General features: G+C 40.1%; 1 protein-coding gene across 3 annotated transcripts in view; it reads left to right on the top strand.

The window, feature by feature from the left end:
- Positions 1 to 20,557, top strand: part of trip11 (thyroid hormone receptor interactor 11) — a 108,471-nt gene that overhangs the window by 22,137 nt on the left and 65,777 nt on the right. The window contains exons 2-10 of one of the 3 annotated variants that reach the window (XM_078562151.1): positions 873 to 949; positions 3,600 to 3,710; positions 6,432 to 6,659; positions 10,871 to 10,939; positions 11,558 to 11,720; positions 14,021 to 14,347; positions 17,549 to 17,589; positions 18,705 to 18,794; positions 19,958 to 20,167. In XM_078562151.1, coding sequence (XP_078418277.1) covers positions 873 to 949; positions 3,600 to 3,710; positions 6,432 to 6,659; positions 10,871 to 10,939; positions 11,558 to 11,720; positions 14,021 to 14,347; positions 17,549 to 17,589; positions 18,705 to 18,794; positions 19,958 to 20,167 — 1,316 coding nt within the window. Of the gene's footprint in view, positions 1 to 872; positions 950 to 3,599; positions 3,711 to 6,389; positions 6,660 to 10,870; positions 10,940 to 11,557; positions 11,721 to 14,020; positions 14,348 to 17,548; positions 17,590 to 18,704; positions 18,795 to 19,957; positions 20,168 to 20,557 lie in introns of all 3 variants that reach the window. The other 2 variants (XM_078562150.1, XM_078562149.1) reach the window with 2 other exon arrangements.

The following is a 20,557-nucleotide window of genomic DNA, read 5'->3' as shown; positions in this document are numbered from 1 at the left end:
TAATAACTCCACCAAGACTTTTAGAGATCATTTAAAAAACTAAATTAAAATGTTTGTTAACAAAAGAAAAGATTTTAAGCACATACATAGGACTACAAATTACTACTATAATACTCCTAAAATTCCAAATTAACCTGACTCCCAGTTACACCCTCTTTAAGGCAATGGTCCAAACATAGATTATAGATGTTAAACAGATCCAGCAAATTAATGCAATACCCTGGACAGTGGAGTTCCAAATAACCTTTTCCTAGCTTCAGTTTCGGTAGACAGCAGACTTCTGCACAAATACTGGAGGCTTCATTAAGGCTATTTCACACGCTTCTGTTAGATCTCTCAATGCCTTCTTCTGACACGTAGCTTCATTCTCCTTTATATATGTTTTGCTCTTCTAATATGTAAATTTTATTGTTTTATATGTGTTTGAAACTGTATCCTCCTCACAATATAAAAACTTTCATGTTGCTACTATTTATTGTCAGTAACCTTTGGGAAAAATAAACACATTCCTTAACCTTGCTTATATGGTTATTTATAAACAGACTGAGATCACTTTGAAATCCAAATCTCTCTTCATCTTTCTAAAAATGTAAATTCCCTTCACATCTTAAATGCTAAGCCAACATCCATGTCTACCCATTATCATATCAAGCACCTAGCTTCTTTTGATGAATCAAAGCCTGCAGTCTACTTTACTCCAAATGTAATTAAATCACACACAGACAGACCTAACCATACTTACCCCCATAAACCAATTTTACAATAAACCAGAAAAATATTATGAAAATTGTTAAAGATAGAGATCATGTTGCTGGCCTAACAATAAGCCATGTGAAAATGAATGCCCATTGCTGTGTGTGCTTGAACTTCAGATGCTGCCAGCGAACTACAAGTATCGAATTCCAGACTGAAGGATGTTGAAACAGCTTACTCAGCACAGAAATCAGAGGTTGGTATGTGAATGCTTTATGCTACAGACACTTAGCTGACAAAACCTTAAAAGACACTACTTTGGTTACCATTTAGAATAAACCCCAATTTTCGCTGTTTGTTAAAACATTGGCCATTCACTTTTGGTGCTCTGAGAACAGATTGATTTTGTATGTTAAACCCTGATTGAAATGAGTTCAATGTCAGTACTTACAAGTGCACAGCCCTAATATTTTAATGCTATTGATTGTGTCAGATGTAAGACTAGATGTAAGTGTTACACTGGAGCACATGTTGAAATTCTTGCAATCTTGGCATGATTATTCAGTTCCTGAGACTTTAATTCCTTAACTTCATTCTAAGGTATGGACTGCAAAATTAGAATAATTCCTAAATGATAACGTGATGTTTGAATGAAAACTAACTGTCCCCAAAGTCGAGCACTAAGCTATATGCAACAAACCATATTTTTAGAGACTTAAATAGCGATTTAAAAAACTAATTAGTGAAAGAATTTTGCTGACAAATTATAGAATCATAGAAACTTTACAGCATAGAAAGAGGCCACTTGGCCCATCACTTCTGTGCTGGCTTTTCCCTGCTTTTTTCCATAACCCTGCAACTCCTCTCCCTTAAGTACCTGTCCAATCCCCTTTTTAATATTATTTATGGATCAGCTTCCATCACCACTACAAATTACAAGATTAACTTGAACAATTAGGACTTCAGACATGGGGATTATGCAGTTTTTAAGTTATTCTTAAAACATTGGAGGAACAAACCGATACTAAGTACTTGTTATAGACTGAATATTCACGTTTCTGCAGACAGCATCTTCTGTGTCCTGTTTTGGCTGCTCTTGATTGGCTTTTGGCCTAGTGTCACATGCCACTTACTACAAATTATTTATGTTTATTACTTGTCCATCTACATTTAAGGATATAGGATAGAACTATTACTATTTGGATACATGTGCTAATCAGTCTTGCGACATCTGTTAAAAAAATCAGGTTTTCTCCCTATATTTACAATTCATATATTCACCATAAAAAGACATTTTCAAAAGCAGGCTCATATCTGATAATTCTAAAACTTGCACACTTATGAATAACAGTGGGATGTGTCATACTGTACTAACAATTGCCCTTTTACCATGGTGTGGTGCAGTGGAGATAAGATTGTGTGAGCCACCCACTCCCTTCTCCTGTCTGTTTCAAAAGTTAGAAAATATCACACTATCAAACTCTTACTTTTGGGCTAAATCTCATAGTTGACTTTATTCGCCAGCACGTTAAATACCCAGAAGAAGTGAGTCACAGCAAAAAATCTAACACTAGAATCCTCAATTTATATCAAACTATATCGAAACAGGGCAAATCTGTTGAAGTCGATTCCAAAAATTTTGGAACCGAGTTTCCCATGTAATGTCACATCAACATTGACTCCTCTGGACTCTTTTTACTACCTTAGAATGGAAATGGTCAAAACGGAGAATTTAAAAGACCTTAAGGTTCACTTTTCAGATATATGGCTGCCTTTCTTTGAGGTGGAGACAGGATTCCTTCAAGAGCAAATGGATTCTTCAATAGCTGATCAGCTTGAACGTTAATTATTTCTGTTATCCAAATAGATCGAAGTGGTAGTAAAAGGGCAAAAAGAGCTCCAGTGTGATGAGCATTTAACATTTTAAAAACATTTCTGATAGTTAAGTCAGAAAACATTTTTAAAAAAGATCACAGTAGCTAGCAAAATAAAACAGTTTACCCCTGATAATTCATAATTTGTTGCGGTGAAAAGAATTGACTTATTAAATAATTTCAATTAAGCAATGTAAAAATGCAGGGAAGTAGCACTTTACTGCATTAAAAAATATAAATATTCAGACCATTTAACTTAGTCCACTCTTAATTCAAAATTGTTTGACGCAGTGAACTCCACTCTGCATACACCAACAAATGAAACTGGAGTCAGGCAGCCAGTGCAGGTGGTCACTGTAATTTCACTGCATGCTTGACCCCAGTGTCAGGACCTGAGAACATTGGAGTGAAGGAGAATAAGATTCCCTGGATCGGGGAGCTTTGCTGCACTTCAGAGTCAGTCAGGTCATCACATCCAACTTATCTGCTCAAAGATGGCATTTGTGCAACACAGTTTTGGCTTCACATTTATTCTGAGTTTGTGGAGTACGAATACACCATTAGAATCAAATATAGTCGCATGTTCAAGTGCATTGGCTTCTAACATGCAATCTTTTACTGCCTGCACTGAAACAGAGAGACACAATTGAGCTCAGTGAATAGGCGGGAAGAAAAAGAAGGGTAACAAACGCTACATTTCCAGGCTGTCGTTCGAGCTTTCAGTCAAGATCTACCTGAGCAGCCCATCTTTGCCTAGCCCCTTTTTCTCCAGGATGGCTGCCGCTTAGACCTTTGAGCTGTCAAAATTGCTCTGTAATTGGCCCATGGAAAAAGTAGGATGTTAGCACTTGTAAAAGTTATCTTCTAGAAGCTAATGTTGGAATTTAAACCTACATTCCCCGAACCTCTTAATGATTACTTCAGTGAAGAAAGCTGGCACAGTGCTTTCATTTTATGTGGATTAGGAAACCCTTCACATATCTGCATGTGCTCCTTCTTGTTTTTTTAAATAGATTTATTTTCCAATTTTAGTATGAGCGGTTGAAGAAACTTTACTCGGACCTAGAAGAGAAAGAGGCAGCAGCAGAGCTCCAGATAAAGCACCTATCTTCAGAATACAGAAACCAACTACAGCAGAAAGAAGTAGGTCAAAGGTTTTATGCATTTCTGTTCCCTTACAATAGAGCCTCTTGTTCCAAGGCCAAGTGAATTGTGAAGTGCATTGTTAGAAAAAGACTGCAGCAGCAGTTTAACTTTCTTCCTTTTTTTTCCACCTGTTATTTTCCCCTCACCCAAAGATGTTGAGGTTTTTGTTTAATGGGAGGGGGCTTTCTCTGTGGATAGTAGTCTGTCTTCACTGTTTGTCAGAATGATCATCTTTCATGCGTGAACATAGACAGAAGAGTGTTGGCAGGCTATTAAAGAAGCATTATGCATTTGACAGATCCTATCCTCACCCAATGACTGGCTCTTCCACCCTTGGTTTACTGGCTGTGATTGGTTCTGGAGCCCTACCGGATGTTGCTTTTCCTTCCCCAGTTGGGCTTAAATAAGATCAGTTGCAGCATCCCTAACAGTTAGTTATCTCAACTACCTTAGCACACACCGCAGATCAAATCTGGAACCTTTCAGTTACTCACTGATTAACTGACTAAGTCACATCATCATCATTGCTATTGATTTCATGCATGTGGATTTTCTTTCTCCGGAATAATATCAGAGTCCAAATTCAAACACAGCTTTCCTTTTCTCTTCTTCACCCCTGAGTCTGGCTCAGCCAGACTGATATGGATAAAGAAACTTAGAGTCATTTCGTATAGTGTGTGTGAATTGTTGTTTCTAAAATAAAAATATATTTTCCCATGTTTTAATTTTAGAATCCTAGATCTGTTTCCTATATAACAAATGGCTTTATTTGATTTTTTAAAAAAAAATACACAATTATATTATTTGGATCTGAACTGCTGAAGTGGATTGCATTGGAGGCATGTGGTGAAATTATCAAGAGGAAGGGCAATGGATTGTAAATGTTGGCTCAAAAACCATGTACTGTGTAGTCAGAGGATGAGCACACATAACCAGGAAATTGGACTTTATTCATAATTTATTATATTTGAATAGTCAATTTGTCACAGTGACTAGATTTTAATTACCAAAATTATTAGTTAATGCACAGCCCCAGGCTAGTTTAAAAGCTCAACGTTATCACTGTTATAATAGAATCTGAATTAACCAGGGCTTAGCATTCTTTTTGCCTCTAGACAGTACATTTTGTAAGCATTATTATGTGATTGTGCCCCTGCATGGCAAGCACTGAGTGTTTCAGGAACTTAGTAACATTTTTATTTGATTTCTTCACTAGTTTGTATTTCTGTACAGCTAATGGTGAGGAATAAAAGTGGACCTTTTAAAATTCTAATTCCATCTTTCAGTCCAGGCTTGAACTATGCTTGATATTGGATCATATAGCCAACTAAACTGCTGATGGCACCTGATTAGGCTTAATGAGGTGACACGACAAATGGAATCAGATAGTAGAATGCAGATTTGCACTTTCTATCTATCTATCTATCAATTTCACCTGTCCCATTGTTTGGAGGTGCCAAGTAGAGGCCAAGCACTGCTTTATCAGCTGGGGAGAAGTGTCATCTGACTGTTGTAATATCCTTTTCGGACTGGTTCAGGATGGTACTGACAGGGTGTTTGCCCCTCCTCTTGATTGCAGTGGAAAGTGATATCTACCTTTTTAAAAACTAGAAAGTATCACTAGCAACAAAAACACCAAAGATTGATAGTAAATGTTTGGAACTATCAGGAAAAAAAACTTATTAACCCCATTGTAATATTCTAATAATTAAATTTTGTCCGCCCTGTTGGAGAGGTACATAAGGCCTCTTTCAGGTTGCCTCCAGGACGAGACAGCTGGCAATGAGGAGCTAGAACCAAGTCAATCCTCCGGCAAATTCAACAATTTAGTAGCTAGGGCAGGCAGCTCTTATTCTAGGATGTTGTTGAGTTAAGCAGGTTCATTGGCAGCAGGAGATGCTTACTTGATGCTGAGTGCTGATAACTTTTTTAATTGATTTCTGATAATCTGCAAACTACAATGCCTCCAACAGGTAGGGTGGTTGTGGCTTGAGCAATAGAGTGAAATTGCCGTGAGAGTAAATGCCATGATTTTAACTGGTTAAATTCCAGAAAGATTCCTGGAAGCAACCAAGGCAAGGTATCCCTAACAGTTTTATTTGGAAATTCTTAAATATACTTAATTGAATTGTGGGGCACACTTACTCACATTTGTATCGCAAGTATGCCTTGCCACTGACAGTTGAGTGCAGGTGGTGGGCTTCTCACATAAGATTGGCTTTTCCTCCAGTTCTCCTCCAAGTGTGACATTGCAATAGGGTGCATTGGGCAGAAAAAGTACTCATTCCCTTTGTCAAATTATATCAGTGCAGCTAGAGAACAGAAGGAACCTGCTTCATATTCATCCCATACGAGAAATAGTGTGAAATTTCTTAACCCCTGTCAGTAGGCAGCTACTGTTGATTCATTTTCCATTCTCTATCAGGCTTGGTGATTCTGTTCAGCTTTTGATCAAGGCAGCCTATAAATGTTGATTGTTGGGGACTGCAAAGGGGGTGTTGTTGCCAGTGATGGGGAAATGGCTGGGTTTTCTCTTGTTCTCAGTGATCACTTTGTGACACTTCTGTGATGTGAATGTTGCTTGTCAGTTGCAGTTTTAGCTTGCTTAGAATTGATTTTTAATCCAGCTCAGTGGATGTGGCTGGCTGCCTGATTCATTATTTTGTCCTTTTTAAGGTTACAATAAGCCATTTGAAAGCCAGACAAAATTCCTTACAGGATCAAGTACAGAAGCTCCAATCTGCTGCTCAGTCATCACAAGTTGGTGTTACCTCAAGCACAGCCTCCACTGCCTTTCTGCCTGTGGACATGTCTCGCACGTCCACGTTTCATGGAGATACCATGGATTTTGGAGATGTCATCTGGTCCCAGCAAGAGATCAACAGGCTTTCCAAAGAGGTCTCCAGGTTGGAAGCTGATGTTGCCCATTGGAAAGCGCTAGCACAGGTCAGTGTATGCCATCATGCAGGTAATCAAGCATAAAATGGAACAATTAGATAATTGTTGATGCAGTTTTATCAGATTTCCCATGCTGCTTCATTATCTGTGTGGTTAGTACATTTGAATGCCAGTGCTCAGCCAGCTTGGAGTTCTGAATGTTTTTTGTGTTCTGTATTCTCTGAGGTAAGCCCATTATTTGAAGCATGGGAACATTGGTAACAAGTGCTATTCCACACTGACCAACCAGGATGGGCACACTATCACCCTATACAACAGATTTGGATGTAATTTTGATCCAAACATGCAACTTAATATTAAGTCAATACAAAAACTGGAAATATCCTCTGGGGCAGATCCAGAAGTGAAAACATACCTTTTTATTTATTCTTTCATGGGATGTTTATTCTTTCATGGGCAAGGCCAGCAATTGATGCCTATCCCTAATTGCCCTTGAACTGAGAGGCTTGCTAGGCCTTTTCAGAGAGTTGTTAAGAGTAAACCAGATTGCTGTGGATCTGGAGTCACATGTAGGCCAGACCCGGTAAAGACGGCAGATTTCCTTCCCTAAAGGACATTGTCGAACCGATTGATAGTTTCATGATTGTCATTACTGAGGCTAACTTTGTATTCCAAGTTTAATTAATTGAATTTAAATTCTGTCAGTTGCCATGGTGGGATTTGAACCCGTGTTTCCCAGTTTATTAGTCTGGGCCTCTGGATTGTCAGTCCAGTGACATTACCACTACACAACTGAATCCCCCAATGGAGTAAACGTGGAGAAATTTGAATGATTAGGTAAAGGAATGCAGGTGTTTGATGCCATTTCCAAGATAGTGAATGTAGATGATTTAAGATTTTTTTAAAAAATTAACGAGATGTGGGCTTTGCTGGCTGGGCCAGCATTTATTGCCCATCCCTAGTTTTTCTTGAGAAGATGGTGGTCTATCACATTTGCCTTCTTGAACTGCTGCAGTCCCTGTGGTGTAGATACACCCACAGTGCTGCTAGGGAGGGAGTTCCAGGATTTTGACCCAGTGACAGTGAAGGAACAGCAATATATTCCCAAGTCAGGATGGTGAGTGACTTGGAGGGGAACTTCCAGTGGTGGTGTTCCCATCTATCTGCTGCCCTTGTCCATGGTAGTGATCATGGGATTGGAAGGTGCTGTCAAAGGAGCCTTGGTGAATTCCTGCAGTGCATCTTGTAGATGGTACACACTGCTGCTAGTGATCAGTGGTGAAGGGAGTGAATGTTTGTGGACGTGGTGCCAGTCAAGTCAGCTGCTTTGTCCTGGACAATGTCAAGCTGATTGAGTGTTGTGGGAGCTGCATTCACCCATGCAAGTGGGGAGTATTCCTACACACTCCTGACTTGTGCCTTGTAGATGGTGGACAAGCTTTGGAGAATCAGGAGATGAGTTACTCGTCGCATAATTCCTTGCTTCTAACCTGCTCTTGTAGCCACAGTATTTATATGGCTAGTCCAGTTCAGTTCCTGGTCAATGGTAAACCCCAGGATGTTGACAATGGGGGATTCAGTAATGGTAATTGGACATAGACTGCTTCAGTATCTGAGGTGTCGCGAATGGTGCTGAACATTGTGCAGTCATCAGTGAACATCCCCACTTCTGACCTTATGATGGAAGGAAGGTCATTGTTGAAGCAGCTGAAGATGGTTGAGCCGAGGACACTACCCTGAGGGACTCCTGCATTGATGTCCTGGAGCTGAGATGACTGACCTCCAACAAGCACAGCCATCTTCCTTTGTGCTAGGTATGACTCCAACCAGCGGAGAGTTTTCCCCCTGATTCCCATTGACTCCAGTTTTGCTCGGGCTCTTTGATGCCACACTCAGTCAAATGCTGCTTTGATGTCAAGGGCAGTCACTCTCACCTCACCTCGGGAGTTCAGCCCTTTTGTCCATGTTTGAACCATGGCTGTAATGAGGTCAGGAGCTGAGTGGTCCTGGTGGAACTGCAACTGGGCGTCAGTGAGCAGATTATCGCTAAGCAAGTGCTGCTTGATAGCACTGTTGATGACCCCTTCCATTGCTTTACTGATGATTGAGAGTAGACTGATGGGGCGGTAATTGGCAGGGTTGGATTTGTACTGCTTTTTGTGTACAGGACATACCTGGGCAATTTTCCACATAGCCGGGTAGATGCCAGTGTTGTAGCTGAACTAGAACAGCATGGCTGGGAAACACACCAAGTCATGGAGCACAAGTCTTCAGTACTACTGCCGGAATATTATCACGGCCCATAACCTTTTTCAATATCCAGTGTCTTTAGCCGTTTCTTGATATCATGTGGAGTGAATCGAATTGGCTAAAGACTGGCATCTGTGATGCTGGGGACCTCTGGAGCAGGCCGAGATGGATCATCCACTCGGCAATTCTGACTGAAGATTGTTGCGAATGCTTCTGCCTTATCTTTTGATCTGCTATGCTGGGCTCCTCCATCACTGAGGATGGGGATATTTGTGGAGCCTCTTCCTCCAGTGAGTTGCTTAATTGTCCACCACCATTCATGACTGGATGTGGCAGGACTCCCTGATCTATTGGTTGTGGGATTGATTAGTTCTGTCTATCACTTGTCGCTTATGCTGTTTGGCACGCAAGTAGTCCTGTGTCATAGCTTCCCGAGGTTGACACCTCGTTTTAAGGTATGCCTGGTGCTGCTCCTGGCATGATCTCCTGCGTTCTTCATTGAACCAGGGTTGACCCCCTGGCTTGACAGTAATGGTGGAGTGGGGGATATGCCTGACCATGAGGTTACAGATTGTGTTCGAGTACAATTCTGCTGCTGCTGATGGCCCACAGTGCCTCATGGATGCCCAGTCTTGAGTTGCTAGATCTGTTCAAAATCTATCCCATTTAGCACGGTGGTGGTGCCACGCAACATGATAGAGGGTATCCTCCATGTGAAAAGTGATACTGTTATAGACAGATGCATCTGTGGCAGGCAGGTAGGTATGTCTTTCCCTCTTGTTGGCTCCCTCAGCACCTGCCGCAGACCCAGTCTAGCAGCTGTGTCCTTTAGGACTTGGCCAGCTTGGTCAGTAGTGGTGCTACTGAGCCACTCTTGGTGATAGACGTTGAAATTCCCCACCCAGAGTACATTCTGCACCTTTGCCACCCTCAGTGCTTCCTTCAAGTGGTATTGAACATGTAGGAGCTCTGATTCATCAGCTGAGGGAGGGTGGTATGTGGTAATCAGCAAGAGGTTTCCTTGCGCATGCTTGACCTGATGCCATGAGACTTCGTGGGGTCCGGAGTCAATGTTGAGGACTCCCAGGGCAACTCCCTCCCGACTGTATACCACTGTGCCGCCACCTCTGCTGGGCCTGTCCTGCCGGTAGGACAGGACATACCCAGGGATGGTGATGGTGGTGCCTGGGACATTATTTGTTAGGTATGATTCCGTGAGGATGAGAATACCATTGTTATAGTTTTTTTGTGATTACTGCCTTTGGACTTTAACGGGCAAGGATGAATAATTGGTATGAATAGCGCCTAGGATTTTCTGCTCAATTGTGACATTATAGAGTTCTACATTCTGGAACGATATGTTTTTGGTTGTTCACCTCCCTTTAAAATAGAATCCACGAAGGTCCAGCACACAAGCAAGACGTTTTGCCACCATGTCTCCACTACATTTCACTGAAGCAGTTGAAATCCAATATCACTGCTCCAGGCTGTCCTTATAGCTCACTATCTTCCTCTGTTTTAAATATTAATAATTTTTCCCTTGAAGGAAAAATGCTGTTTCAATCACCCTCAGTAACAAAGCACTCCATACTCCAACATCCCTCTATGTAAAGACATTTCTCCTAACCACTCAGTGACCACTTTAAATTGATAACCCCTTGCCATTGACTTCCCAACCAGAACAAATGTTCTTTCACTCTATCCAACCCAATCATAATTTTAAAAGCTTCTATTAAATCTCCTCTTGCTCTTCTGTGCTCAGATGGATATTTTCCCAGCACTAAACATCTTGATTCATAACTTAATGCATCATCCTGGTTGAGTCTATGCTGTAAGCTTTCTGTGGTTTTAATATTCCTTCTATGAAGTTGCTGAGCTTGTACATGTTGTGATGGAAAGAGCAGACTGAATGGCCACTTCCATATTTAATCCAGATCTTGTTGAATGCTTGCGCTAGGGTGCACAGTGTCGTCTTGGGGAAAAGTTAACTTTATAAACTTTATTTTTAGGCACCCAAGGGTCAAGGGACAGTTAGCTCTGGTCAGGATGATAACTACAAATTGCAAAAGACAATCGAGGTAAGAACTTTTCAAACAAATTTCTTACTAAACCGCTAAGAATGACCTAAGTTCCAGCAGTCAGCTTAATAAATAATGTCAAAGTATGAGGATGCTACTGTTGAAATCATGATGGTTCTATTTGTACCTGTGTCTGTGTCTTTTATTTCCTCTCTTTGTCTTATGTGCGGCTGATATCATGGTTGCTGGCATTCAGTCACTTGGTACTTCACTCATGTGACTGTTATAATTTTAATACTGTTTTAGCGGCATCACCAATAAATCCAATTTGATCCTCACCTGGTGTCCGCACCCTCCAGTCAGTGGTTGATACTGAGGAGTGCGCTTCAGTCTGCATAGGTTTATGTTCAGAATCCGTTTAATATCAGAGAGCTCTTAATTTTGTCTGTGGAAAAGCATGCACATGATCCCTTGTATGAAAATATAATGGTCTGTAAGCCTCAGCACTCTGATTATGCTGTAGTATTGTGTAGGAAGCGCTGAATGAACATTTTGCCCCACTTCCCAGTTAAATTGGAATCATTCAGTTCATGATTCATGTTCCTCATAAGATATTCTGATTATGGTCATAATTGGCTGGTACAGCTCTAATGATATCCAGCTGGTTAATTATTATAGGAGGTGAAGAAGCAGCTTAGTCAGGAGATTGATGAACATCAGCACGAGCTGTCTGCTCTGCAGGACATACATCGCCAGAAACTAAACAGCCTCACGCTCCGGCATAGGGTTGAGCTTGCAGAGTATGAAGAACGGATTGAGGAGCTGGAGCAGCAGTTGCAAGGTTAGAAGTAACCCCTTGTGCAGTTGTACTTTTTCACTTTCTAATTTCGCAGAGAAGCGTTTGAGGATTAGAGTAACATATTTATGTGAATGTTACATGTTTTGATGTTTTGCGCGTGATCGTTAATTACTGTTAACTATTTCTCCTCGTGATCCTGTTTTTTTTTAACTACTTTATAACTGGCAATTTGCAAAGTTGTAAAGCCAAATGTGTTCAAGTAAAAAGTACCATGTCTTGAAACTTCCAATTGTGAAATTAGTGTTCATTTATTATTTTTTTAAGGTGGTGAAGAAAAATAAATTTAAATAAAAACAAAAAACTACTGCGGATGCTGGAAATCCAAAACAAAAACAAAATTACCTGGAAAAACTCAGCAGGTCTGGCAGCATCGGCGGAGAAGAAAAGAGTCGACGTTTCGAGTCCTCATGACCCTTAGGTCATGAGGACTCGAAACGTCGACTCTTTTCTTCTCCGCCAATGCTGCCAGACCTGCTGAGTTTTTCCAAGAATAAATTTAGGTTAGTTGTGGGGCACCTAACTAATGTAGCTTTTAAAATGATAAGTTTTCCTTTTGCCCTGGGTAGTGAAAAGCTGGTAATTTGTGTTTGCTGCATACAGTGTCTGCTTTTGCCAACTGATGAGCCTTGCAGCCCAGTAGAGACAGGTTCATTTCACAATTGGCGGTGGGTTAACTAGCTTTAGCCGAATTAGTGAGGACACAAAGGCTAGTCTCAGTTATAAGGATTCATGCTCCTGATCACCATCTGGAGGCCACATGTTGCAAAGTAAATGTATGTAAAAATTGGCTGAGGACAGGATTTTGCTAGGGCAGTTAGTTACTGTGCAGGCTCACACATGAAGAATGGCCTCTTGAGCATGGTACCAGAGGATAACCATGGAACTTTACCACAGCTGGAGGCAGCTTGTTGGCAGAGGAGGAGATGGAGTCGGAGGACATGTTTTCATAAAGAACCGCACTCCTGTCAGTCAGATAACATGAAAATAATGACTAAGGAAAAACTCATGAGTTGCAAATGTTCTTGGGTTTAACGTTAGTTTTACTCCACTTGCTATTTTGGGCCCCACTATTTCAGATAGTTGTTCAGCTGTCATCAGCTTTAAAAACTGTCAAAGAATCAGTAGCTTCCTTCATTTTAAATTGTGGGAGCCTGTGCTTTGGCTCCCAGCATTTACACTGCTAAATCTATTTTTCTTACCCCTGCATAGACAGGTTAAAACATCATGTATCAATCAGCTGTCTTCAGCCTATGGCAAGCTGATTAACAGCATGGACATGGAACTCTGGATTGAGGAGGTGTCCAATATTGAATATTCTTTTCTCAAACATCAGCTGAGCAACGCTCTGCAGAGGAGATTTGCAGTTAAGGGCGTCTGCAAGAACAGACATTTCAAGAAATATTCAAATGTCCTACTAGAAAGGAAAAGAAAGGCTTGTATTGATATAGTTTCTTTCACAACCTCGGGACATCCCCAAGTGTTTAATAGCCAATGAAGAGAAGCTGCTCTTGTAGTGTAGAATAGGCAGCAACCAATTTTCATACAGCAAAGTCCCAGAAAAGTGTAGTTCAGGTATATATTACCTAATTGGTGGGAGAAAGAAAAATTACCTTAATAATTTTACATTGTGTGAGACGCATAGTAATGTAGACAGTTCCGATAGGAAATGTCGTTCATAGTCAACTGAAAGCCCCTGATACCAGTGATAAAACCCCTGCTATTTGCTATAATTGGCAGCCCAGCAGATCCACAATAAACTGTGCACCCAGTCACCGGTCTTGGTGAGATGCCTTAGTTTTCCAGGTGGCTTGCTGGCTGTGCAGGATTTAAGAGCTCATTAAAGAAGTGAAAATTTCAAGCAGTGTAAAAGCACTTTGTATTTAAAAACAACTACCTAAACATCCCTTCTCCCTTTTGAAGTGTGGAATGTGTTTTGGCCAAGGTCAGAACAGAATTTATATAGAATTTTTGTCATGTGCAAAGTCAATTTGGAATTGCCTTGCATGCAGCTGTCACTTACAAAATCTTTGCATCTTTTCATTGGAGCACCTGTGAAATTTTAGTCACTTGACTGGATAGTTTTGGCCATCATATATACATATATATAACAACAAACAAGCTTATCTAATTTTGTGATCTAGATAATGTCTTCACTGCTGGGTTAAGCAATCAACATAATGATTGCATCATCTGAACTTGAGGCTGAAGTAATAGTGCAGAAGAATGTCTGTTCAGATTCAGAAATTGTATTTGGAGTGAATTCATCTATTTTGTACTTGTAGCTGGAGCAGGTGCTGTGTCCTCAGACCATTCAACACTTCCTGAGGAGAGAAAGACTCAATTGGTAGCCAGAAAGCAATCTGAAGAAGAGCTGGAAAAGCAAGTTAAGACCAATTTTGATGAACTGGCTGTTGGTTTGCTCCAAGAATGGGAGAATGCTTCAACAGAGATAAGTCAGCTGAAGGAGTGCGAGAGACTGCAGGAGGAATATGAGAACTCGCAGAACTGTATGATGGAGTTGCAGGGTACTGTGGAGAAACAGGAAAAACAACTGTCAGGAAAAGTGGCACTGGAGGAAGAAGTGCTCCAACTAAGGCATGCTGCAACAGGTACAATATGTTATTCATTGTAGGTGCTGTGCTGCTTTACACCCAAGAAGACCATGCTACTGGAGAGATAGGATAGGATTACTACAACAGTTACTATTTCGCTGCTGATCGCCAAGATCTCATATGAAGCAACTTTATTTGTGAAAATACAGTGGAGATCACATTTTAATTTAAAAGACTGAAACGTTCAAGCAAGAGTAGGCCACACAGCCCTGAAGACTAATTTGCCATTCAGAAAGATCATGATTGATCTTCTACACAACTCCACTTTCCTGCTCAATCCTTAAATCTCTTGATTCCCTAAGTGCCCAAAAGCCTAGTGACCTCAGTCTTGACTATATCCAGCAACTGAGCAAGCACAGCTCTCTGGGGCAGAAAGTTTCGAAGATTCGCAATACCCTAAAAGAAGAAATTTCTCCTTGCATCAGTCCTAAATGGCTGACCCCTTATCCTGAGATTATAACCTGTACTTTTAGAATCTCCAGGTAGGAGAAACAGCCTCTCAGCATCTACCCTGACAAGATGTTTAAGAATTTTACCTGTTTCAGTGAGATCATCTTGCATTCTACTTAACTCTAGACAATGTAGGGAGGGACAGAGTTGTTCAGCAAAGCAGCCACCCAATCTGCATCTGGTTTCCCCACTGTTGAGGAGGCCATGTTGTGAACATTGAAATACTGCATATTTAGTTGAAAGAAGTACAAGTAGACTGCTGTTTCACCTGAAATACTGTATTAATCTTCAACAGCTGCTAATTGGGATATTTTGGTGCAGAATGTATATTTCTCACAGAATGGCAGCACCTGGACCAGAATGGTATATCTGAGACTATGCCTCTGCGCATTCTTTTTTTCCAGAAAAACATTTTTTAATGATATGTGTAATGATCCGTGTATGCACTCTCTCAAGCTCTGCCTTTCACGCCAGTGGGTTGGGTGAGCAGGATTCCAATGATTAGTGAGTTCAGGACTTGGGACCATAGTCTAAAAATTAGAGCCAGATCTTTCAGGAGTGAAATTTGGAAACACTTCTATACTCAAAGGGTGGCAGAAGCTTGGAACTCTTCCACAAATAGCAATTCACACTACACCAATTGTGAATTTTGTTAGCCAAAGGCATTAAGGGATATAGGTAAAGGCGGGTGTATGGAGTTGGATCAGTGATCAGAAATGATCTCATTGAATGGCAGACAGGCTTAAGGAGATAAGTGGTTTACTTGTGTTCCTTTGTTCTTATTTGTGCTCCATGAAGATATTTACATGCATATTTCACTCCTTGATAGGAGTTCTATAATCTAAGTGAGTCCATTGGACCATTTTTCTCCTCTTCTCTCAAGGTACTGACTCATGACCAGGCATAATGAGGCCTCTGGTACCTTGCTGTTCTTCATCTTTGGCTTGTTAGAGTCTTGACTGGCTACTTAACCTTGGGGGGCGGGGGGGCGGAGATTACAGTTGAGCATAAATTTGACCTCACCAATATACAGGTATGTATTATTTTTGGAGGCTCACAATATACTGATCAGGCAAGGGGGTCTGGGTGATTTTTCACTAACCTCTAGTTCGAGGAAGCTGAGGTCATCTCTAGCACCGTCACCATTGCTGATAAGTTAACTTGTCACAGACCAGGAGTCCAGCCACGATTCCCTCTGATCAGTAACGCTCAATTCTGTGCAATGCAGCATGTTTATCGAAAAAGTAGTTGAAAGAATTCTGTGTTTCTCCCAACACGGGTGGCAATTCAAAATGCTACACTTTGGAATGTTGTGAGGTGGATTTTTTTTTACGCCATCAAGTTGACCAATGTTAAAGAATAGAATGCGAACACTTTAGGAACAAGTGGCAGGATCTAGCAGTACTGGTGTTAGATTCTATATATCACAAGTTGATTGGTAAATTAAGCTGTCAATTTCACCTCAATAATGTGTCTTAAGGTTAACCTCAAGTGAACATATATAGTACTGTACTGCACCACTATGATTGTCCCTGAATGGATGAGAGTTTCCGCAGCAGGTGGGCTGAGGCAGGGATGGAGTCAGACAATGTTATGGAAGCAGAAGTAGGAACTCTTGGTGAAGGAGTGGATATGTGGTTGGAAGTTCATCTTGGGGTCAAACACAATACCAAGGTCTGACTCACTTCTTGCCGTTCCAGGGAAATTGATGGAAATAGCTGTGTTTGTAGCATGAACCAAAGACTATATTTATTTGGAGGAAATTTCTGTTCATCTAGTACTAGATTTAGGACAAACTGTGTAAAAAATCAGAGACAGTGGAGAGCAAGGGGTGGGTGAGAAATAGAGGGCCAAGGATAGATCCTTGGGAAACTCCTGAGGTAATGGTGCAGGAGTGTGAAGAGAATCCATTGCAGGTGATATGGATTACAAGGACTGGCTGTGATTTGATAGAGAAGATAGACCAGATAACAGCAGTTCCACCCAGCTGGACAATGGAGGAAAAGCATTGGAAGAGGATGGTGTCATCAACTATGTTGGAGGCTGCAGATAGGTTAAGAAGGTTGAGAGTTTACCAATGTAATTCATTGTGCTTGCATAAATGTGTATATTAAAAACTGGATCCAGAATAACTTCACTTAATATCCTTGAGAGAGGCTAACCTTCATCCTATTATTCTGGACCAGATTCAAATGCAGCTCCAAATGAAAATATGCTAATCTGATCTATATCTTGTCCAAATCTTCCACAGTGCATAATTCAAATGCTTCATTTGTAGAATTCTAAAAGTTGTAGCTGGTAATTTGTTCTCTGTTTGAAATAGCACTATAGCACTATTTAATGCAAATAGCTGATCCAAGAAAAGCTGCAGTGAAACTTTAGATGATGCTTGTCTGGTGGTACTTCAATTGGACTGGAACCACACTTCGCCAATATGGATCCAGAGCTTCACTTGAACTGTTTGACAGTTATCCACCATCTAACTCTTTAGACCCTATAAATCTGACAGCAAATCTTTGGATAAATCAAGAGTACTTGTAATCTATATTCCAATGACAGGCAAGATCAGTTAAAATTTTACTTTCAAGTTGCTTCTGATCTAATGTAGTTTTTTGTTCAGATAATTTTAAACGTGCCATGAAAGTGTGCATGTGCTTCTTCCAGGCAAGTTGTAAGGATGAATAAAGATGGATTTTGTCTATATATTAGATTTTTAACATGTTTTCATGTATCCTTTGACTATTATAGATGCAGAGAATGAATTGAAGAGATTGGATAACACTAATGAAGTATGTATTTGCAAGTGGCTTCCAGACTCTTGATATCTTGAGTTTGCATTGAATATTTCTGTTCTTTATTCAGTTTGTATAAAGATCTGAGATAAAATTTGTATATTATCAGGCTGTCTTGATAACTGCTGAGTGATAAGTTCTGAGTTATTGTTGATATCATTCATGAGTGGGATACAGTGGTGCACCATGAGCCTATGTAATGTGTACCTTAATTAAAAATCAACTGTAAGGAGTTAAAATTAATTATGGATTTTTTTATCCTTTAAATGTTTTTTATTTGTTTAAAATGTTTTTCCTTTGTGATAAATGAGTCAAGTTAGACTATCCCCGAGCGTTCATTTGAAGAATATTTCAATTGACGAATTCCAGTAATTGAAATCTGCATCTGTACAGGAAACAATTATTAAGTAAATCTTGAGTTTTACATGTATGTGTGAAGAATGGTGTATTTGAAACACTTCTGTGTTTCCTTCTATTGAGATAGAAAAATAGAACTGCAGTCTTGATTGATAAGGTACCCAATGAACTTTTATATTTGTTTCAAACTTGAGATAGTATATAGAAATCATAGGCCTGCTTCAGTGAAGGGAGAACTGTTGGGTATCTGAAATATCTATTCTACCTAGTAATGCACTCATGCTTTGTATTCTTTATTACTAAGACAAGAGCATTCACACTACCTTCTTAGTTTGTGATATATTTAGTGTGAATGTTGGCAAATGATCAGCTGTTTTGCTATTATGGTTTTATTTGTATTACATGTATGAAAACATGAAAAATAATCTCAAATTTAAGCACTAAGCTTATTTTAATAGTTCAAATTATGTTGCATACTTTCTGTGCGGTAGAAAATTTCATTGTCTTTGTGCTGAATAGGTCACGGTTAGATATATTAGGAGGAGTTTGTTTCACATGTTTTAATCCAGGACAAGGGTAACTGTATATGTTGCACATCATTTGCCAAAATAGATTCAAAAATAATGAAAAGAAGGGGGAAAAGAATCAAAAACTCTATTTGGAATTGTTCAAAAAATTATTTTTAGTGTAACGTGGTCTCGTGCAGTATAAAAATTGTCCAGCTTCATAATTATTGTTTTGAATTTCTTTTTAAGGCTAAGTATAATGGGAAGGAAGATATTCGGGAGCTGAAAGCAAGTCTGCAGTTGCTGAACCATGAAAAGGAGGAGCTACAAAAAGAAAAGGTGGGCACAGTATCTTGATTTTTTTGCCATTTGGAGACTGCTATTTGAATGAGTTAAAGTAATTTTTGTGAGTGGTCTTTTCATTGGTAAGACCATATCCAGAAAGTCAAGATGGCTAGGTTGTATGCTGTAAGCCAGGCTTGTCCAACCTTTTCACATCTCCATTTTTTTCTCACTCTTCAAGGGGCTGCTGAGCAAATTTCAGAAAGATAAGGTTTGGCACATTAAACATGAATTTCATAATAAAGTTGAGGTATCAAGAAAAGAAACAACTTGCTGAACAATAAATTGATAATTTTTTAAAAATAGTAATTAATAAATACCATTAGAGTGTGAGAGGCACAGAGCCTGTTTGTCGTGCTCACCCCCAATCTCTTGAAGCTCATCCTCACCCATTTGTGTGTGGGGGTAAGGCTGAGTGGAAATCCTGAGACTGAGTGAGCCAGACGCACACAGACTCCCACTATCACTCACTCAACAGGCCCCCTAGCCAGTACCTTTCAAACTCATGACTGCTACCATCTAAAAGTACAAAGGCAGCAGATGCATGGGAACACCACCCCAGGCGCCCTCCTCTATGTCTGTCTGTCTGTCTCTCTCTCATGCGCCCTCTCTGCCGGCCTCCAAGCCTTCGTTGTTGTCGACCTGTACCTACATTTCCTGGGGCTCAGATATGCGCTTTTGGGGTGAGATATGCACTGTATATTAGGCAAACTGATTCTTTATGTGGATTGGTATATTGTGATCTGTGTTATGCCTGATATTTGATACAGCATGCAAAAAGTACGTAACAGTGGTGCTATTCCACCCCCCCCCCCCCCTTGCCTGAGCAAGGAATAGGCAGGCATGTGCAACCATATGAACCTTGTATAACTCATTAATGGTCATCATTCAACAGCGCTGAGGCATGCATTGCTTGTCTGCTGTTATATCATATTTACTAATGAACTAAGATCAGTCTCATGAATTTAGAATGCTTCACGTGCATTTTACGGATTGGTTGAAGATTCATCTCTGAATCAAAACTTTATTGGAACTGACACTATGGTTAGGTGGTTGTTACAGGCAGTTGTGTTTTTTGAAGTACAGGCTGGCTAACATCTGATCTGCTCTGCAGTAATGAATGCAAATTGACAGAAATTGTTTCTTTTTTTCATTGCCAGGAGGCTATCCAAGAGGAACTTTCAAAGCTGCAGACTATTCAGGGAAATGGGAATGCTCTTTTGGACCTGAATAGGCTGACCATGGAAGTGAATGAACTAAAGCATAATTTGTCAGCTAAAGAGAGTAACCTGACACAGGTCTCCAGGCAGAAAGACACATTAGTGTCTGAGTTGGAAGAACTAGACAAGCAGAATCAAGAAGCTACTGAGGTATGTAGTGCCCCTATAATCATTAGTTTCTCCTTGTAGTTTCTGATTCTTTTAAAGAAAAATTAAGGCATTGTAACTATCTAATTTATAATTATTTCCATAAATACTTCAATAAGTAAAGTTTTCTGCATGATGATGTTGAAAGTAAAAATGGTATATTTTTGGTTGGTTGCATTTTTCCTCAATTCACCATTTTTAGATTGAAAATATGAGCAGATAAGCCGCTTCCAACCCCATTTTAGTGTAGCACAGTTGAATTGGCACTTGATTCAATCATTTCACTTTTTTTTTCTTGAGTCAGTATAGCACAGAAGGAGACCATTCAGCCCATCAAATCCACCCGGCTGCCTTGGGGAAATCCAGTCAGTCTCATTTGTATGCTGTAGCTCC

This window comes from Cetorhinus maximus, chromosome 18 (genome assembly GCF_964194155.1).
Source record: "Cetorhinus maximus chromosome 18, sCetMax3.hap1.1, whole genome shotgun sequence".
NCBI classification, from domain to species: domain Eukaryota; kingdom Metazoa; phylum Chordata; class Chondrichthyes; order Lamniformes; family Cetorhinidae; genus Cetorhinus; species Cetorhinus maximus.
This window is presented reverse-complemented; position numbering and strand designations above follow the sequence as displayed.